The following is an 18315-nucleotide window of genomic DNA, read 5'->3' on the forward strand; positions in this document are numbered from 1 at the left end:
TGTTTTTTGCCACAATAAAAACAAACAAATAAATACGTACATACTTATATACCAAGGTTTTTAAAATAGGTAGGAAAAAGACAAGTTTATTTTTAAGATTTATTAAGATATTCATGTTAAAATTTCAAAGGTAAGTACTACAAGACTAGAAATATAGTACATGATTTCCAAACTATAAACAAAACAATAAAAACAAAAGAAAAAATTAAAATATTCCAATGAATCCAAAAGAATGCTGGAAAGAAGGGAGGAAAGGCATAAAGAAAGAAAACCCAAAATAGGATAAAATAATTATTAAAATATCAGAAGCTTGACTGGGCACAGTGGCTCATGCCTGTAATCCCAGCACTTTGGGAGGCTGAGGCAGGTAGATCACCTGAGGTCAGGAGTTCAAGATCAGCCTGGCCAACACAGTGAAACCCCGTCTCTACCAAAAATACAAAGATTAGCTGGGCGTAGTGGTGGGTGCCTGTAATCCCAGCTATTCGGGAGGTTGAGGCAGGAGAATTGCTTGAACCCAGGAGGCAAAGGTTGCAGTAAGCCGAGATAGTGCAACTGCACTCCAGCTGACAGAATGAGACTCCGTCTCAAAAAAATAATAAAAAATAAATAAATAAATAAATAAATAAATCAAAAGCCCTAATAAATATAAATGGACTATATTAACCTGATCTTACAAAACAAAAAATGACAAATTGCATTTTATAAGTTAGCTGTCTGCTTTTTAAAGAAATACACCTAAATATAGATCTACAGTGAACAATACATTTAATGGTGAAACACTGGAAACCTTCCTTTTAAAATCAAGAGTGAGACAAATACACCCATCACTACCACTTGTATTCAAAGTTGTACTGACGGACCTCACCAGTGTAAAAGACAAGAAAAAGAAAATGTTTAAGGATTTGAAAGGAAGAAACAAAAATGTTATTATGTGCGTACAATATGAGTGTCTACACAGAAAAAGCTGACCTACAAATTACTGGAACTAATGAAAGTTGAATTAGCAATTTATTTGGAGACTAATTTATTACATTATTTCAAGAGATAGCTAGCACGCATTGCTTTAGTTAATTCATTTTCATGGAGGTACATTACATCATTATATGTATCGACTACAATTGTGTCCCTCCTCCTTTTGATAAAAATTTAGGTTATTTCCACTTTTTTGCAATTACAAACTTATGAATATCCATTATTTATGTCTCCTGTGTTAGAAAATGTTTACCAGCCCAGTACTTTCTTTCTTTCTCCAGTTTTCAGCAGCTTACGCCTAGGCAAAGGTATTTAGACTAATTGCTCTAGTTGTATCAGTTTTGTCTAGTAATATTTCCATGCACATTAACAGTTTTTAAATGTTATGTTCTGAAGACACATGAACAGATGGCAAAAAAGGCTGAACAATATCCAAATGGTTACAGCAATGGTGTTACAGAGAACGGCACAGTGTTGAGCCAGGGCCTTTAAACTTTGCTGTGAAGCAGAAGAAACTCACACGTGGTGTTTAACTTGTGTGCTGGTCTGCGGGGGAAGGCTGTGATTGTTCAACGGGTGCACTCGTCTCCTTTATTCATCTGAAATCCAATTTCCTGTCTTATTTTTCGTGGCAACTTGCTATCTTTCAATGTAATTCTTTTTATATCTTTAGCAGAAGTATTTTTTATTCCTCTAATCAGGAAGGGAATGCTAGGGTGTGTTGATTCTGGAGGCAGAAAAATGAGTCCTTTCCTTGGTCAGGAATTTATTTTGCTGGCAGAGAGACCAAGCCAATGGCAGCTCTGCTTTTCCCCTCCAGCATCCACCTGTAAGAGCTTGTAATCTCACATTATTCATGGTCCCGGGATCCTATTCCCGGATGGTCTGTGTTACATGAAGATAAAGTACAAGCAAATTCAGGGTTTCCCGTAGAAGCACCTCCCTCCTTCCTATCCAGGAGAGCTCTATTGCAGATTTCTGGCATCCAGCAGACCCGTTCTGGCTTCATCTCATTGACGTAAGAGATGCAGAAAGAAATGGCGAATTGGCTTTGGGAATGTAGAATTTGACTTCCCTGGTTCCAGTTCAAGACATCTGGGTGGGAACTCCCGCTGGGTATCCACTCTTCCTTCTTGGGGAAGCTCCATGGCATCTTTAGGAAGGAAGCCTGGGATTCCACACCCTGGAAATACGGGGTCTCTTATTCTCTATGCACTTCCTTACACGGTTTCTCTTCCTTCGAGGGCCTCTCGGTTGAGGCACTGCTCCACCTTAAATCCAGGAGGCCACATTCAGAAGCAGTGTCACGTGAGCCCCTCGGCAGCATGCTAACACAGAAAAGGAGGGGCTTTATGAGTCCGCTCTGCCAACAGGATTGTTTCCTAGGAAAAGTGCAAATTGATTTTTTTCCTCCTGTTGGTCTGCTGGGGGATTGGAGGCAGCCACAGACAACTCATTAGCACATGTAGGGAGGCCAAGGAGAAAAATAAGCTAAGTTGCTCTCATACTAGAAAGCATTTAGGAAGCAAATCCATAAATATGGATAATTATTGTGTGTCCTTTAAAAGTTAAAAATTTTTTTAAAAAAAGAATTCATGCTTGTTCTGTAGGTTTCTGTGTATGGCCAAGATTGGCTCCAGGGCCCTGAACATTGCAAGAAACGTTTGCACTGGCAAGGAAGGGTGCTGGCCTCTACTTTTGTAGAAACAGGGTCTCCCTATGTTGCTCAGGCTGGTCTTGAACTCCTGGGCTCCAGCGATCCTTTTGCCTAGGCCTCCCAAAGTGTTGGGATTACACGCATGAGCCACCACGCCCAGCCAGGATCTATATGGTGGTGCTTACATGCAGTAAAACTGCATAGAACTACATGAGCAAACACGTGTGTGTGTGTGAAAACTGCTAAAACCTGCATACAGTCTGTAGAGTATACCAGTGTCAATGACTAGGTTTTGATACTCGGTTACGTAAGATATTACCATAAAGGGAAGTGGGTGAAAGTACACAGGACACCTCTGTACTCGTTGTGTAGCTTCCTAGGTCTATCATTATTTCAAGATAAAAAGATTTTATTTTTAAAAAATGGCCTGAAGCTCTTGAGCCTGAGGCTGTGCATCTCCCTCTGCCTTTATGACCCACAGTGCCGGCCCCGGGCCCCCAGAGTCTGGGCTCCACTGCCCTGGCCTCTGGGGCATCTGAGAAGCCTGGTACAGGAAGGAAGCATGAAGCCTAAAATAGTACTCAGTTCCTCCTTTTACAAGTGAGGTAATGGAAGCTTAGGGGGACAAGGTGAGTGCTAGCTGACACCCTGATTTACTGCCTAAGTTACACAGAAGTTTCTGGTCCCTGGGAACACACCAAGACAGGTTGCCCTAAAATGGTCAAGCTAGAAGGCAAAAGCAAGGCAGGGCTGCGGTTTTGTTTTGTGGGGTGTGTGTGTGTCTGTGTGTGTGCATTCTCATGTGTGTATTTAAGGGCTGCAAAGGACATGCTGGTTTTGATGTCACACTATGGGCATGGATGATGTAGAAATTCTATTCCACATCATGAGCAATGCTCAGCAAAGTCAGTAAGAGGGTGAGCATGTCTGAGCTTACCTGCAAGATGAAGGCCTGTGATGATGGTGGAAACTCTTTCTGACCCCAGCAGCCACAGAAACTTGTATTTTGCCAAGGAAGGCTCCTTCTTTGAAAATATATAGGAAGATGACAGAAATCTACCTTTCTGATACCACTTAAAGCAATAGAGGAAAAGAAAATTATCTCGTTTGTCCACTATCCTTCCAGGGGTGAGTCTAGGACCTTTAAGGTCTGTCCGTGTCTGAGCAAACACCAGCCACCTCCCACCTCCAGCCTTTCGAAGAAAGAAGCTGGACTGATTGCATTTATAGGATTCAAGATGAAGCTCACAAAAGCACAACTGGCTTGATTTTATGAAGAGTTTTGTTGACAAACGTGAAATGACCAGAATACACAGACTTTGGGACCTGAGACTTTTTGTATCTGTTGTTCTCTGTGCCTGAGTTGGTAGAAAAGAGTCTACATACACAGGCTCCTACTCCAGCCCCGTACAAGGTTTGCAACCTGCACACTTTCCATAAACTGTCTCTGCCTCAGTTTCCTCCATTCTAAAACACAGATGATAACAGCATCTCTCTTAAGGCTTTTGTGAGGATTTCAGCTAATACACATGTAGGGCTTAGAACAGCACCTGCTGTGGAAAGAGCTATAGAAGTGACCACTGTTTTACACCCATCTGTAACTACTGGAAATATATAGGAATACACTTAAGATGAATGGTCACAAAAGCGCTTCCACAGCTTCCACGGCAAAGCGCTAGCACACTGGTGCCCCCCTGTTCTCTCACTGCACCTTGTGGCTAGGCTGCATGCTGGTCGTCTGTTTACTGCCTCTTTCTCCTGAAAGTCAGGGGCTATGCCTAAGACCAAGTGATCTTGGTATCCCACATCTAGCATGGTGCCTAGCAAACAGCAGGGGCTCAAAAAGCTTTACAATCGGACCAATAAACAAATAGCAGGGCTTTTGTCTCTCCTGTCGAAGTAGCATCTCTCCTTCCATTTTCTCTGCACCTACCAAAAATAGGAAAAATCAAATTGCTGCTGTATTCTGCTAGCTGCTCTGACTTCAAGCACGTGTCCCAAACAGTCTAACTGGAGGGATATTTACCCTTCTAACTGAGTACTGAACACTATGAAGATGAAAATAATCTTTATTGCCTCTTGTATTAAGAGAGGGCAAATTGAAGTTAAGATTTATTAAAAGGCCAATGTGTTACCAAAACATTTGAGGAGATCCAAGAGCAAGCTGATTGTGTCCAAAATCAGTTCAACGACTGCTAGGATGATACAGCCCCTTCACTTTCCCCGCCTGATGGTTTATCCGCCTTCCTTCATTCACTCCTCGAACATTTAACCGGCTCGCACAGTGCAGCGCAATGAACCAAGCAAGGTGATGCTAGAGCGGGGAATTCAGGATTAGTGAAGGGAATTCTTAGCGCATTATCAAATTCTTATGGAGATATTTTTCACAGAGTTTATTCCTTAGAACCCTCTACTTCTCTCCCCTAAAAGAATAAGTTGTTCTTTATAGCCTGTATTGGTGGCCCTGTTCAGGAACACAGGCAGCCTGTCCAGAAGAAAATCAGTGTTTAGGAAAACAGAGAAAATGGATGAGTTGACTTTCCATCTCCAAAAGTCATGGCGGCTTATGGAGAGTCACGAAACACACACAACACCACACAATCCGCCCAAGTCACAGTCATGGAAGAACCACACCCAAAATTCCTGAGAGCGTGAACCGTGACTGCCTTACAGACACAGACCGTACAGGGAGGTAAAGCTTATTCGGCTGTAAAAGATGCTGCTGGTCTCTTAAGTAGTTCCTTCATTGACGCCAAATGCCTTTTATTTATAATCACAACTCTTTTTTTTTTTTTTTAATTTGAGCGCGTGCTTGCATTCCCATCTTCAAATCATTCTCTCCGCCCAGCACAGAGCTCCCGCGAGCCTGCAGGCAGCCCAGGACTCCTGCGCATCCCGGGCTCTCTGGTCTTGGCTCTCCCAGCCCCACGCCGCCCACTCACAGCTGCCAAGCTCTGCTGTTCTTCCACGTTCGTCTCCACATTGGGAGTTTTTTGCAGGCGTGTCCTGTCTCATGCTCCCCATCCTCCGCTAGCTCTCCTTGCTCATCTCGTCAGCTTTGTTCTCTTCGTCCCTGAACCCTCATCTCAAATCTTTTCATGCCTAAGATCGTGTTTGGCAGAGAGTCAATGCTCAGGAAATGAAACAGAAAAAATATGCTTTTAGGGGCTGTTGCAGGAATCCTACCTCAGCAGAGCCGTGCCTTTCTTGAAAGAATTCTTGAGAGGAGCTTGGGTAACTGCCAAGGTTCCAACTCCTCAGGACTGAGCCAGGGCAAACATGGTGTCCTGTGGAGACAGGAGCCAGAGACGTGAAAAAAGAGGGAGAGGCCGGAGCATCTCACCAGGTCATAAGGGGCTAAGCGGAGGGGGCTGCCTCCTAACGCTTCATAAATTCTGTACACCTTATGAAATGGTTTGTAAGGAGATTTCTTAGGACGTCTATGAAGGGGTTAAACTTTGAGCCTGAGTGATACACGGTAGACGTAGGGTCTCACGTTTAAGATCATATACCAGGAAATGAGCAAAAAAAACTTGGTGTGGCTTTTAACAGTGGGTTTCAAACTAGGCAGGGCGATAGAATCACCTGGGTAGCATTTAAAAACCAGGCAGCACCCAGACTTATTAAATCAGACTGTCTGGGGTGGAACTCGGGCATGGGTATTTTCACAGCACTCTCCTAGTGATTTCAACGTGCAGCCACATTGAGAACCATCAGCAAAGAGCATCCCAGCCATGAGATTATGTTCCACCAATCCTGTTTAATCTCAAGGACTGGGACGCCCCAGCTGGCGTCTAGGTTTCATCTCAGAAATGTCTATTTAACTTAAAGCTGGGCTGAAGGCCAGGTGTAGTGGCTCACACCTGTAATCCCAGCACTTTGGGAGGCCAAAACGGGTGGATCACTTGAGGTCAGGAGTTCAAGACCAGTCTGGCCAACATGGTGAAACCCCATCTCTACTAAAAATACAAAAATTAGCCCACTGTGGTGGCACACACCTGTAATCCCAGCTACTGGGGAGGCTGCGGCATGAGAATCCCTTGAGCCTGGGAGGTTGCAGTGAGCCAAGATTGTGCCATTGCACTCCAGCCTGGGTGACAGTGAGATTCTGTCTCAAAAAAAAAAAAAAAAAAAAATGCTGGGCACAGTGGATCACATCTGTAGTCCTAGCAGTTTGGGAGGCTGAGGTAGGAGGATCGCTTGAATCCAGGAGTTTGATACCAGCCTGGACAGCAGAACCAGACCCTATTTCAAAAGAAAAATAATAATACAAAAAATATGTATGAACTTAACTAAATTATTTTAAACCTAGGGTGTTCTTACATTAAAAAGAAAAATGTTTAAAAAAAAAAAAGTTGGCTTCATTTTCTGCAACTGTAATGAGAATAGTCAGTATTGTAATATCTTCTTTCTAATAGACTCCATCCTCCTTTTGCCCAATTATTAACTGTCTATTATGTGCCTAACACTGGCCAAGATGCTTTCCATGCATTATTTTTCTTAATTCCTAATAAAAGAACTTCCAATGCATTTTCCTCTATCCCAGTTTCCTTTGGGTTGAGAAAAGCAGCACCTTTGCTGACTGACAGTGACCTGCACAATCACAGTGAAGAATTTTATCAAAATTGGGAAGCTTGTTGGGTCTTGTCCCTCTCTGTAAGCAACTTGAATCCTAGGAGGACCAGGTCCCGGCACACATGTCTGGACTCATTTCGCCTCCATCTAAAGCTCTGCTTCTGTCGTTTGTCTGCCTCGCTCACCTGCTCCAGGGTGAGACCCACACAGGAACCAGGGTGCAGTGCTCAGGGCCCTGGAGGCTGAGTCTGGAGATGAGAGGAAGTCACTTCCTTGCCTGAAATCTCAGTCTCTTCCTTAGCAAACAGGGATGTTAACTAGCACCCCATGCCCTGGTCACTCTCAAGGCTAATGAGAACAATTCAAATAACGTTTGAGGACCTCCTGGTATGTTTGGTTCAAATCCAGCACCATCAGTGAGCAAAGACTAGGCTGGCTTCAGCTGCTACCTCCCAGACAGTTTGTCAGTTCCTGCTCACCCAACCATCATATTCCACAACATCAGATGCCAAGGACAACAAACACCTTAGCTTTTTCTTTTAAATCATATCTAGTTCATGACTTCTAGAAGCAGAAGGGAATTCCTTTTCAGCATTTGCAGCATGTCAAGAAAAGTCCCAGAGATCATCTTTGTAGCTGTACAGTCAAGTAAACCACCCTGTGCATCTGGCCCTGTTTATGTCCCCTGTCAAGACTGTCAAGAGACAGACAAATTTGTAAGAACTGCAGACATTAAATACAACAGGTGTATCCTGGTTGTGTGGGTGTCACCATTGCCATGGTTCCCGCTGTCTCTAAGCCAGGCTCTCCCTTAGAAGGAGTCTGCCTGCTGGTGAAATCCACATTGGCAGTGGAGAAGCATGTGCTAAAGTCTAATCTTCCATTGTAAAAAGAGAACAGACTAGCATTTATCCACTTTTCTATCCCACGTGGACTGCCTCCAAATTAGTAACAGAAAGTTAAACGATTACCAACACCAAGCCGAAGAGGCAAGTTCCCCTGATGCTTCTAGACTTGAGGGAGCTCTAGTAATCTGGTCACTACTTAACCAATAGTAGGGCTTTGGGTGAACTGGTCTGGTCAAAATGCTCCCTTTCCACCTCGGTTCCACCACAGCTAGCACAGTGTCCAGCACATATTAGACAGTTAATAAACATATTGTAAGAAAGAATAGTGACACTGTTATTAAGATGGTGTTTAAAAGGAAGAGAGGCCAGGCAAGATAGTATAAAGTGAATCCATGGGAAACATGCCTTGCCTACAGAAGACTATAAAATGTTGACTATAATGAGACTATAATGTGTTGTGTTGACTATAAATGAGAGATTTAGAGTATAGAGTATACATGCATCTTTTGTTGAGTTTATTATTCAGTAGTGTGCTATCATAATCAGATGATGGAAATATTATAAATACGATGATACCAGAAGCAGTTCTGATTTGTCTTTCTATCCCCAAGACCTAATCCCCTTCCTATTACAGGGTAATGAATGATGAGTCAAGTTGCTCTTCCTATTGCATCTTCCAGCCACTAAGGTGCACTGTCTCTCACCCATAAGACAGGTTCCAGTTTCCTTTCACCTTCGTGTTAGGATCTTATGCTATGTGGCACCATGGCACCCTCTTGGTAACACACAATAAAATTTTGCACTTAGTGCATTTGTGGGATTTTTTTTGTTTTTTTGTTTGTTTTTTTGAGGTGGAGTCTCACTCTGTCACTCAGGTTGGAGTGCAGTGGTGTGATCTCGGCTCACTGCAACCTCCGCCTCCTGGGTTCAAGCGTTTCTCCTGCCTCAGCCTTCTGAATAGCTGGGACTACAGACACGTGCCACCACACCCGACTAATTTTTGTATTTTTAATAGGGATGGGGTTTCACCATGTTGGCCAGGCTGGTCTTGAACTCCTCACCTCAGGTGATCCACCTGCCTCGGCCTCCCAAAGTGCTGGGATTATAGGTGTGAGCCACCATGCCCGACCAGTGCATTGTTGATCTACTCCTAAGATGTAAAGATCAGACAAAACTGCCTCAATTAAGTCATTATTTTCATCAAGACATTTGGCAAGATATTTTGGGCAGAAGACTGTCTTCATTGCCACTCATCTCTTATGGTCTGTCATATTTATATCATGATAGAAAAGCCATCTCCTCCTATGCTGATGGAAGCCAAACTTAGGTTATTCTGGGAAAGTGGAACTTAGAGGCCAGAGGGGCCATGCAAGATTCCTACTCCTTTTCTGTCAATAAAAAGGCTTATTATGAATTCCATTTTTTTTTTTTTTTTTTTTTTGCAATTAAAAGCAGACAAGCTAGGGATCCAGAATTTTGAGTTTAGCAGCCCCAACATACCATCTCACTCAAAAACACATTCACCAAGGTTGCCAGGCAGCTGGCAGGATGTTGCAGTTTTTACCATCTTATATCACAAATAGTCGATATTCCATTGTGATCGTGTTAATTTTATTTTTGTTGCATTTGAAAGCAAGAAACATGTTTAAGTATTTTGAACACACTGTTTACATATCTGAGATGAAGAAACAAGAAGCCAGTTGACTTGAATGTGTGAGTCAATTCCCGAGGAAATGCTGGCCAAAGAGAGTCAAATGGGAGTGGAACTACTATTATTTGAAATAATGACCCACTGGGGAGCCTTGCTGTGCTACAGTAATAAGATTTGGCAGGTAGAAAAAAAGAAGAGATCAGGACATAATAGAAAAACACAGCTAGAATGCACTTACCACATTGTAAGTTATTTCTTTTTCCATAAAGGTGGGAGGGAGTACGAGGGGAGGAGGCGGAGGGAACACAGTGGCATTAAGGACAGAAAAGAAGAAAGTTAATTTTGCGTTGTGCTGCTAATGGATTTCCAGCAATGCGATTTTACTGAAGCCTTATGCATCATCCTCCTGTAAAGGTCTACAGTGACCCTTGAATGTCATCCTATGAATTCGCCAAGAAAATTAAGACACTCTAGTAAAAGTACAGCCTTGAAAGAAGACAGACTTCCAGATCTGTGCCCAGCTAGATCTGTATGATAAACAGAACACAAGCTGGCAGAATTGGCCATCAGCCAACCTAAAAAAAAGGAAATCAAAAGCAAGGTCTGTTTGTTATTTTGTTACATTTGGGAAGAATTCTGAAAGATGCAGAGGAATATCTGCTACCATTTGACCCGGAACTAGCAGTTCAACCACACTCAGACACTCAGTCTCCAGTGCCAAGTGGTTCTGTTTTTCTAGAGAACCCTAACACACCCCCCATTATTAAACAACCATCCAGTACTATTTTACTGAGCATTCAGAAGCAGACCAGCTTTACTCACATTCTGTTAACCCAATTTTTCCTTCCTTCCATAAACTGTTTGTGAGAGGCAGTCCTGCCAGTGCAGCTAAGCTGTGTGTGACTGGTAAGGTCTCCTGGGCCCTCTATGCCCTTTCTCCCTCCCCAGGTCGTGCCTCTATCGGAAGCATGCTTGTAATACTTAACATTCTCCTGGGGCCAGCCTGTGTTCTGCCAATAGCACATGCAGGAAGCAATACCAGCTCTTAGAGTAATGTGGGCCACAGGGAATGAGCCATGAAGGTTAAGATGTGTTTGAAGAAAAATCAGTGTTCTTAATCTCAGGATGGTAGCCAGATCTAAGTACTGATATAAGAAGAAAAAGAGAAAGAGGGAGAGAGAGAGAATGAGGGACAGGAAGAGAGAAGAGAAGAGCATAGGATAAAGGGAGAGGGAGAAAGACTACCTTTACAAAGCAGGAAGGACATTGCAATCTTGGGGTTGCACTTGGCCGTGAGTATGTGGAAGGCTGGTGCAAGTGAGGTTGGAGGGGAGTCAGCTCCTTTCCACAGTGACTCTGCTGTAAGAATTCTACCCTCCCCTGAGAGGAGGAAGACCAATTTCTAACCATTTTAAACCCAAGCAATAGAACTGTAAAAAATAGGCACACACACTTGTACACACACACACAGACGATTGCTAAACTGTTGACATCTGAATAAACTTTGTGGATTGTACCAGTGTCAATGTCCCAGTTTGGGTATTGTCCTCCATGTAAGATCTTACCATGGGGGAAGATGTGGAAGGATACATGAGACCTCTCTGTATCTTTTTGCAACTTCCTGTGAAAATATAATTATTTCAAAATATAAAGCTAAAGAAAAACCTGAAGTAGAGCTAGAATATAGAAAATGGAACTAGCTGCGTAAGAGTTGGGCCCTTCTCTATGCCTCAAACTATCCAGCCAGCAACGCAGAGGCCACAGGGGGCGGAGCTACATCCGTGGACTCCAGGACTTAGAGACACACATCCAAGCTTTCCCGCTGCCTGAAGTCAAATTGAGGATTGGTCCAGTGGAGTGTACCCAGGCCCCCACCATCCTCTGCTGAGGAATTTCACTCCCAGAGTTTGTGTCATTGGATTTTGTCTTCTTCCTACTGATTCCATTTGAAAGCCTACTGCTAGCTGTTAATAGAAGACATCCCGACAAGGTTGTCCTCCCCTCGACAGCTGCCCAGGTCTAGCCCAGCCTAGGCCACTAATGGAGGGTGGAAGGCACAAAAATACCTTTGGAGCTGAGATCTGTTCAAATGCTGCTCACTCTAAACCCAGCTTGTTTATCCAACTCTATTTTACTCCATGAATGTCCAAGAAAACCTTTCTAGGAGAGATTTGATTGTTGCTGCCCTTAGTATGCAAAACAGATGCTGCTGGCTGTTCTCCTGGAGCTCTTCCTCACCTCCGGCAGGGTTCACATGCTGCTGGTTTGGAGAAGCCTGCCTTCGAAGGCACACCTGCCTGGGGGAGAGGGGAGCAGGGGCAGTTTGGGGTTTGCTGGGTTCACCCACTATAATGCTGTCCTCCGTTGGGCTGAGGCCATAGAAGTCAACAGAACAGAGAGAAAGGGAGTGCCACATAGAGGCCAAGGAAGAAATATTGAAAATGAAGTCTTCTATTTCATGATGAAGCTTTGACTTCTTTCCTGAGCTCATTTGCTGAAATACAGTGCAGTATCCAGAGGAAACACTTATCTCTTTCCTCAAATTCTCAGAACACCAACTCTGATTAACTTTCCGATGCTATTGTTTCAGAAAGTCCAAAGTCAGATGATCCATCTTATATGATTAAAAGTTACTGAAGCAAGGGTCCAAGGGAAAGTCTCTCCACTCTCAGCCTGCCCATCACGGTTCATACTGTAGAAGGAGAACTGCTTTAAAATGCAACCTACCATCTTTTATTTTGGTAGGTGATTCTGAGGCATTTGCAGTATAAGTAAAGCCTGGAAATTGATAAAGCGATTATTTAAAGCAGTGATCGCCACCAGGGGTGAGTTTGTCCCTCATGGATACTTTAGTAATGTCTAGAGATATTTTTGGTTGTCACAACCAGAGGGTATGGGGGTGCTACTGGCATCTGGTGGGTAGAGACCAGGGATGCTGCTAGACATCCTGCAATGCGCAGAACAGCACCCACCACAAGGGATATCCAAAACAAAATGTCAATAGTGACAACGTTGAGGAATCCTGCTTTAAGGTTCTCAGCAAATTTACTACAAATAACCGCTACTATTCATCCAGCAGACAATCACTGGAGATCTAGTATAATCTTAAGAGATTATGTATAGCCCTGGCACTGGGGAGTCAGCTTTGCATTATCTAGTGGAGGAATGACAAAGGTATACAAACAAATATAATGTAGTATAGAACATACAAAGTGCCTGAGTGGAAATGCAAATAAATACAGAGAAGGAGATGAGTTTGAGAGGGTGGGATTGGGGGAGGAGGAGGAACCAATGTCACTTTCCCCAAGAGGACCACAAACTGCATGTTTACACTCAAAGATATCAGTCTTGCATATAAATTTGAAGTAGCTGCTAGGAAAGCTCACCAAACCCTTAAGCGCTTTTTAAGCAATCTGTCTTTCTACTTTTATATACATATCCTCAGAGAGATGCAGCCTACAGCTTTCTTTGTGACTTTGTTCTTTATTGAGATTATTTTCCTAACAACAATGTGTTTCTAGTACCAGGAAAATGCTTTATTTCCTTCTCCCACCCTTAGTTGATTCTTCCTATCTATACCTTTAAAATATTGATAAACATACAGTGTAATTATATAGCTGCTAATCAACAACACAATACATACTTAGCCTCTTTTATTTTGCCTGGATAGCAACTTAAATTTATCCAAAATTTTGAGGATGCACCTTCCTAAGCATCTGTTCATTGGCTTCTATCTTTTTCAATACTGAGTGCCAAGGATGTAGCAGGAACTATCGTCTCCAACCCCCTGCTCCTATTTTCCAGGCTGAAAGAAACCCTGGGACAGCACAGAGATACTTAGGAAGGAGTCCAGTGAGCATAAGACAAGAGGGCTCTTTCCCACCCTTAGGAAAATTAGTGACTGGACCAAAGGGGTTTTGATCAAACGAAAGTGTACTTACGTTAGATTTGCAAGGCTGAAATTGCCTAGTGATCATTTCCATTGCAGATATCATAGACAATGATGCATCTTCCAGGTCAGCAATGTGGATGATAAAACTGTCTGGAACACTATCATTGGCAAATGTGAGCTCATAGCTAAGCTGAAATGGAAATCAGTTATGAAACAGAACTACCAGATGCCATATGCCTGCACACAAAATATTCTGGGCAATCTTACAAATCAAATAAGTAACATATGTAGTTGAGGTTCTACTTTGTGAGTTTCACTGCATAATACCAGGGAGCAATTTGTTTGTTTGTTTGTTTTTAACTCTGGTTTTGAATCTTGACTCTGACACTTTCTAGTGTGGGGATCTGGATAAGTTAATACAACATCTCCCAGTCTACATTTTCATAACAGTAAAATGAGGTAACTCATACCTATCTCTTCAGATTATTATTTATTCTGCAAGTCTGGGTCCTGTCAGTAAAACGAAGACCATATCAGTTATTTTAACAGAGAGAATTTGACATAGGAAGTTGGTTAGAGAACCAGTTGCTGGAGAACCAAAAGAGCAAAGAAAGGACCGCTGAGGGCTGGGAGAGCAAAAGGCAGAGGTTGTGGGGATTAGAAACTGGATGCTTGACAGAAGGACCCTATGGAGCTGAGACAGACTGCTAAGGAAGGGGTAACAGCTTCTGATGTGCTGTTATTGCAGTAGCTTAGGGCCCCACAGAGCTGAGTGTCAGCTGATGCTGGGAAGGTGCAAAAGAGAGCCAACTGGAACCAACTTCCACTGCCAAGGTGCTGGTCCATCACCAGTGACACTCCCAGGAAGTACTCAAGAAGGAGTAAGTCCCTTCTTCAACTCCAGCATCCATCTCCCTGCTATCTTGACTGGCAGACAGCGAAGGAGAAACATGATTACCGGGAGCCCAGTTAAAAATCAGAGGAAAGAGGGCTGGATTTGGAGCTGAGAAACAGCTCCAATACACGGCCCATCCATTCACTCAATGTGTACATTTATGGAGTGCTTACTGTGTGTCAGACTGTGAGGCTGTGAGACTCTCTGCTAGGTGCTGGGGAACCTAGAGAATTAAATGGAAAACACTCATAGAGTACAAGGCTCGGCTATTAGTACAAGGTAATCCTCTGTTAAAAATAGCTCTCCTGTCTCCAGCCCAGTGGGAAACATAAAGGAAAAGGAAATGGAAAACAAAACAAACAAAACAAAACAAGAAACTAGCTCTGGCCTTTAATAAATGTCATGTTTAGATTCAGTGTTGCAGGATAAGCCATGTAGCAAAGTACAGAGTGATACATGTTTGTACACTTACCGAGAGTGCCAGACATCACCATTTTAAAAATTCAAGGAACCAAGAGAATATTTGGGGTCAGGGAAGCCTTCACAAAGAAGATGGGAATGATCAAGACCTGAGGATTTAGATAATAGTCAAAAAGACTAAGACCATTGTAAATGGGAGAAAGCACGCAAGCAAATCAAACATGGTGGGAATGTGCTGGTGTGTTGGTCTCAAGGAATGGAGGATGGATTTATGATGTGGAGGATGGAAGTTGGAGCCAGTCACTCATTTCTGGACTTTATTCTGAGGCATAGATAAACCATTGAAGCTTTGTGAATGAGCAGAAATTATATGCAGAAAATATTATCTTTATAGCTTCATCATATCTAGCACAATACCTGTACATAGTGGAATATTTTTTGGGGGAAGTATTACATTAAATGGGATGAGATGGGACGGGATGGGATGGGATGGGATGGGATGGGATGGGATGGGATGGGATGAGATAAAATGGAATTACAAAGGCAGATCTTAACTTTGAAAATCTTTTAAGAAAATATTTTAAGCCTAAGTAGTAATGTCTACTCAAGCTCTCCTAACTTTTGTACCTCCCTCTGTTTTGATAATAATAATAGATACTTTATTAAAGGCTCTATGCAATCCATGAGCAATTTTAAAGCCAAATGTTCAGGAACTAGAAGAATTTGGGCAATGATAACATTTTTCTATGATAAAAACATTAACAAGTAAAGATATAACCCAACTAGCAAGACACTGTTCATTCCATGGATGGAGGCCCTGTTGTCAGAGTGAACATGACGTTGGCTTTGAAGACACTGGGGGGAGCTGATGAAAATATCACAGGCTTATTTTAAAAAGTGTTGGGCAATATGCTTTTGAATAAATGCAGTAATTTGTGTGAAAACAATGTTGGTGCAAATTTTGAATATGTTTGCAGAATATACAATGTACTCACAACTAATCTATTGTTTTCTTCTTCGCAGATCCATTACAAGATTTTGGCTTTTCTATTGAAAAGTGTTCCAAGCAATTAAAATCAAATATCAACATTAGATTTGGAATAATTCTGAGTAAGTAAAAAAAAATGATTAGCATGAAATAAAACATTGCACAGCCTCTTCCAACTCCACACCCCCAATGACTTACATTAACTATAATGACTGGCTAAACTGCTGTTCCCTCACCACTCTCTAGAATTAACACTGTTTACATCTTCATTTTCAAATCTCTCTCTAGGTTATATCCAGGTAGGGTAGAACTCTCACTTAAAGTTGTACTTTTGTATTAAAAAGACTCTAGGCACTCATTTGGACGATATAAGCATCTGGAATCAGTATACGCAGCAAAAAAAAAGGGGGGGGAATATTTTGAGATTAGCCATTAATGTCTACTCAGGATCTCCTAACTTTTTTAGTTCTCTCAGCAACAAATAAATCTACTACCAGCAGTACGGTTTGTCATTTGTGTTATTTTGTATCCCAAATAGTTAATACAAATTCTTAAACCTTGACATAGGCAAGGAGGAGATGTAATATTTTCTCCCCTACCCAATCAATAAGCTAGAGCACTTTCTGATTGTTTAATTTTCATCATATGATCATGCAATTATAGTTAGTCAATATATTTGCTGTAGCTACTAGACTATCTCCTTTTCCAAAACAGTTATATCAAAATCAAAGTAGAGAGGTTTAATAAACTTAGCATGTGGAATCGTTCCAGAAGATGGAAGGAACATTCACAGAAATCAAGAACTCTCACGCAACTTTGTATTTCTAGAATCTTACCCAGTACCTGGACTCTAGCAGCAGCTTGAGAAATGTTATGGGGAGAGAAGAAGAGAGAAAAGAGAAATGGAAGAGTGGGTGGAACATAAAAGGGAGGAATGGAGAAAAAGGCAGAGAGAATTGGGAGCCACCACCATGGGACCCACCGAAGCTTCCTGTGTACCTGTGCTGCAATACCTCCCTGGTGACAGCAACAGGTGTATGTAGGCGTGACCACACCCCACCGCCATCATGGGGAACAAATGATACTCTGCAGCTGAGAAATTCCAGAAGCCAGACCTGCAGACTTCACATGAAAAGGCCATAGCACCAGGGTGGGGAGCTCAGCCGATTAACTACCTTGCTCCAAGCAGGTATTTTGAGAAACAGCCACCTTTCATACCCCGGGTCTCGTCATAATCCCGCGCAGCATTGCCTAAATGCTGTTTTACTAAGGAAAGAAGTAAACTGTTCCCCACGCAGAGCAGATTAATGGAAACAAAAGGTTCTTTAGCTCATGCTGCTGTATACTGTGAATGCCTTTGATACACAGTGAAACACACAGTAAGAGTAAAGCTGTTCTTCTCTTTCCTCCAGGAGAGGACATCAAAGAGCTATTTCTTGACCTAGCTCTCATGTCTCAAGGCTCGTCTGTGTTGAATTTCTCCTATCCCATCTGTGAGGTGGCTCTGCCCAAGTTTTCTTTCTGTGGAAGAAGGAAAGGAGGTAAGCCACCTGTCTTGCTCACTGCTTGCAGGGGCCTGCAGAGAGATAAATGCAAACTTGCATCTGAGGCCAGGACACCCAGACCAGAGCTCTGTCTCTGCCCCTCACCTTTGGACGAGTTTATCCTCACTTATCAGCATGTGTTGCACAAAAATAACAATAAGGCCCATTCCATAAGGCCTACCTTACAGGGCTGTTGTGACTATCAAAAGGAAATGACGCGTATGAGATGCTTTAAAACAGTACATTGTTACTGTGAGTAGCAGCATTTTATAAACAGGGCTGGCAGCAGAAAGAGCCAAGAGCTTCCAAAAATCCGTTGCGGTTCAGAGTGGTTCCAGGTTTTCCCTCCACAACTTCCTTAGTGGCAGGGTGTCCTGAACGTAGTAATGGACTTCAAAAAAGAAAAACAAATGAAGCTTATGATATGTCACCACCTTTCCCAACGTGGGTCATTGACTAACAGGGGCATCGGGTAGTTACACTAGAAGTAGAGAGGCAGAAACCCCATTACATTAGCTACCTTTTCTCCAGTGCACCAACCCTCTACTCCCTGCCTTACAGCCTTGAAGAAAGAGAAGGTAGCCTTCCGCCACCTGTCCCCACCTCTCCTTTCCTCCTTGTCTTTACCACGGCTTCACCAAGGCCCTGAGATGCTTCCGCGGTGTAGTTAAAACCTGGCTCTATTCTCTGACTGTCCTTCCCCAGGAGTGGTTCTCTCCCAGCTGCTCTCCCCTCCCAGGGTCTCCTTCCTACTCCCACTGGCCAAGGCGGGGCATACTCCCAATACACCCCTCACCTCACATCTCAGAAATACCCCTTTATCTATTTTCCCATTCAAGAGAGCTAGAATTTTAAACAGTAAAGTTCCTT

The 18315-nt window shown here is 42.8% G+C and overlaps 1 protein-coding gene and 1 long non-coding RNA gene across 3 annotated transcripts in view; one reads left to right on the forward strand and one right to left on the reverse strand.

Annotated features, from left to right (window-relative positions):
- The window catches only part of LY86 (lymphocyte antigen 86), a 62323-nt gene that overhangs the window by 16994 nt on the left and 27014 nt on the right, over positions 1 to 18315 (forward strand). The window contains exons 2-3 of the mRNA XM_003897010.4: positions 15937 to 16023; positions 17314 to 17442. Of these exons, the coding sequence (XP_003897059.1) occupies positions 15937 to 16023; positions 17314 to 17442 (216 nt within the window). The remainder of the gene's footprint in view (positions 1 to 15936; positions 16024 to 17313; positions 17443 to 18315) is intronic.
- Positions 993 to 17319, reverse strand: LOC103883434. 2 transcript variants are annotated; one of them, XR_004184188.1, is made up of 3 exons: positions 15909 to 17319; positions 13648 to 15062; positions 993 to 5919 (listed from the first exon to the last, which is right to left on the reverse strand). It is a non-coding gene; the product is annotated as an uncharacterized LOC103883434 (long non-coding RNA). The 2 variants fall into 2 exon arrangements; XR_004184187.1 differs by having other exon boundaries at positions 13648 to 17319.

The sequence above is a fragment of the Papio anubis genome, chromosome 6 (genome assembly GCF_008728515.1).
Source record: "Papio anubis isolate 15944 chromosome 6, Panubis1.0, whole genome shotgun sequence".
In the NCBI taxonomy this organism is placed as follows: Eukaryota; Metazoa; Chordata; class Mammalia; order Primates; family Cercopithecidae; genus Papio; species Papio anubis.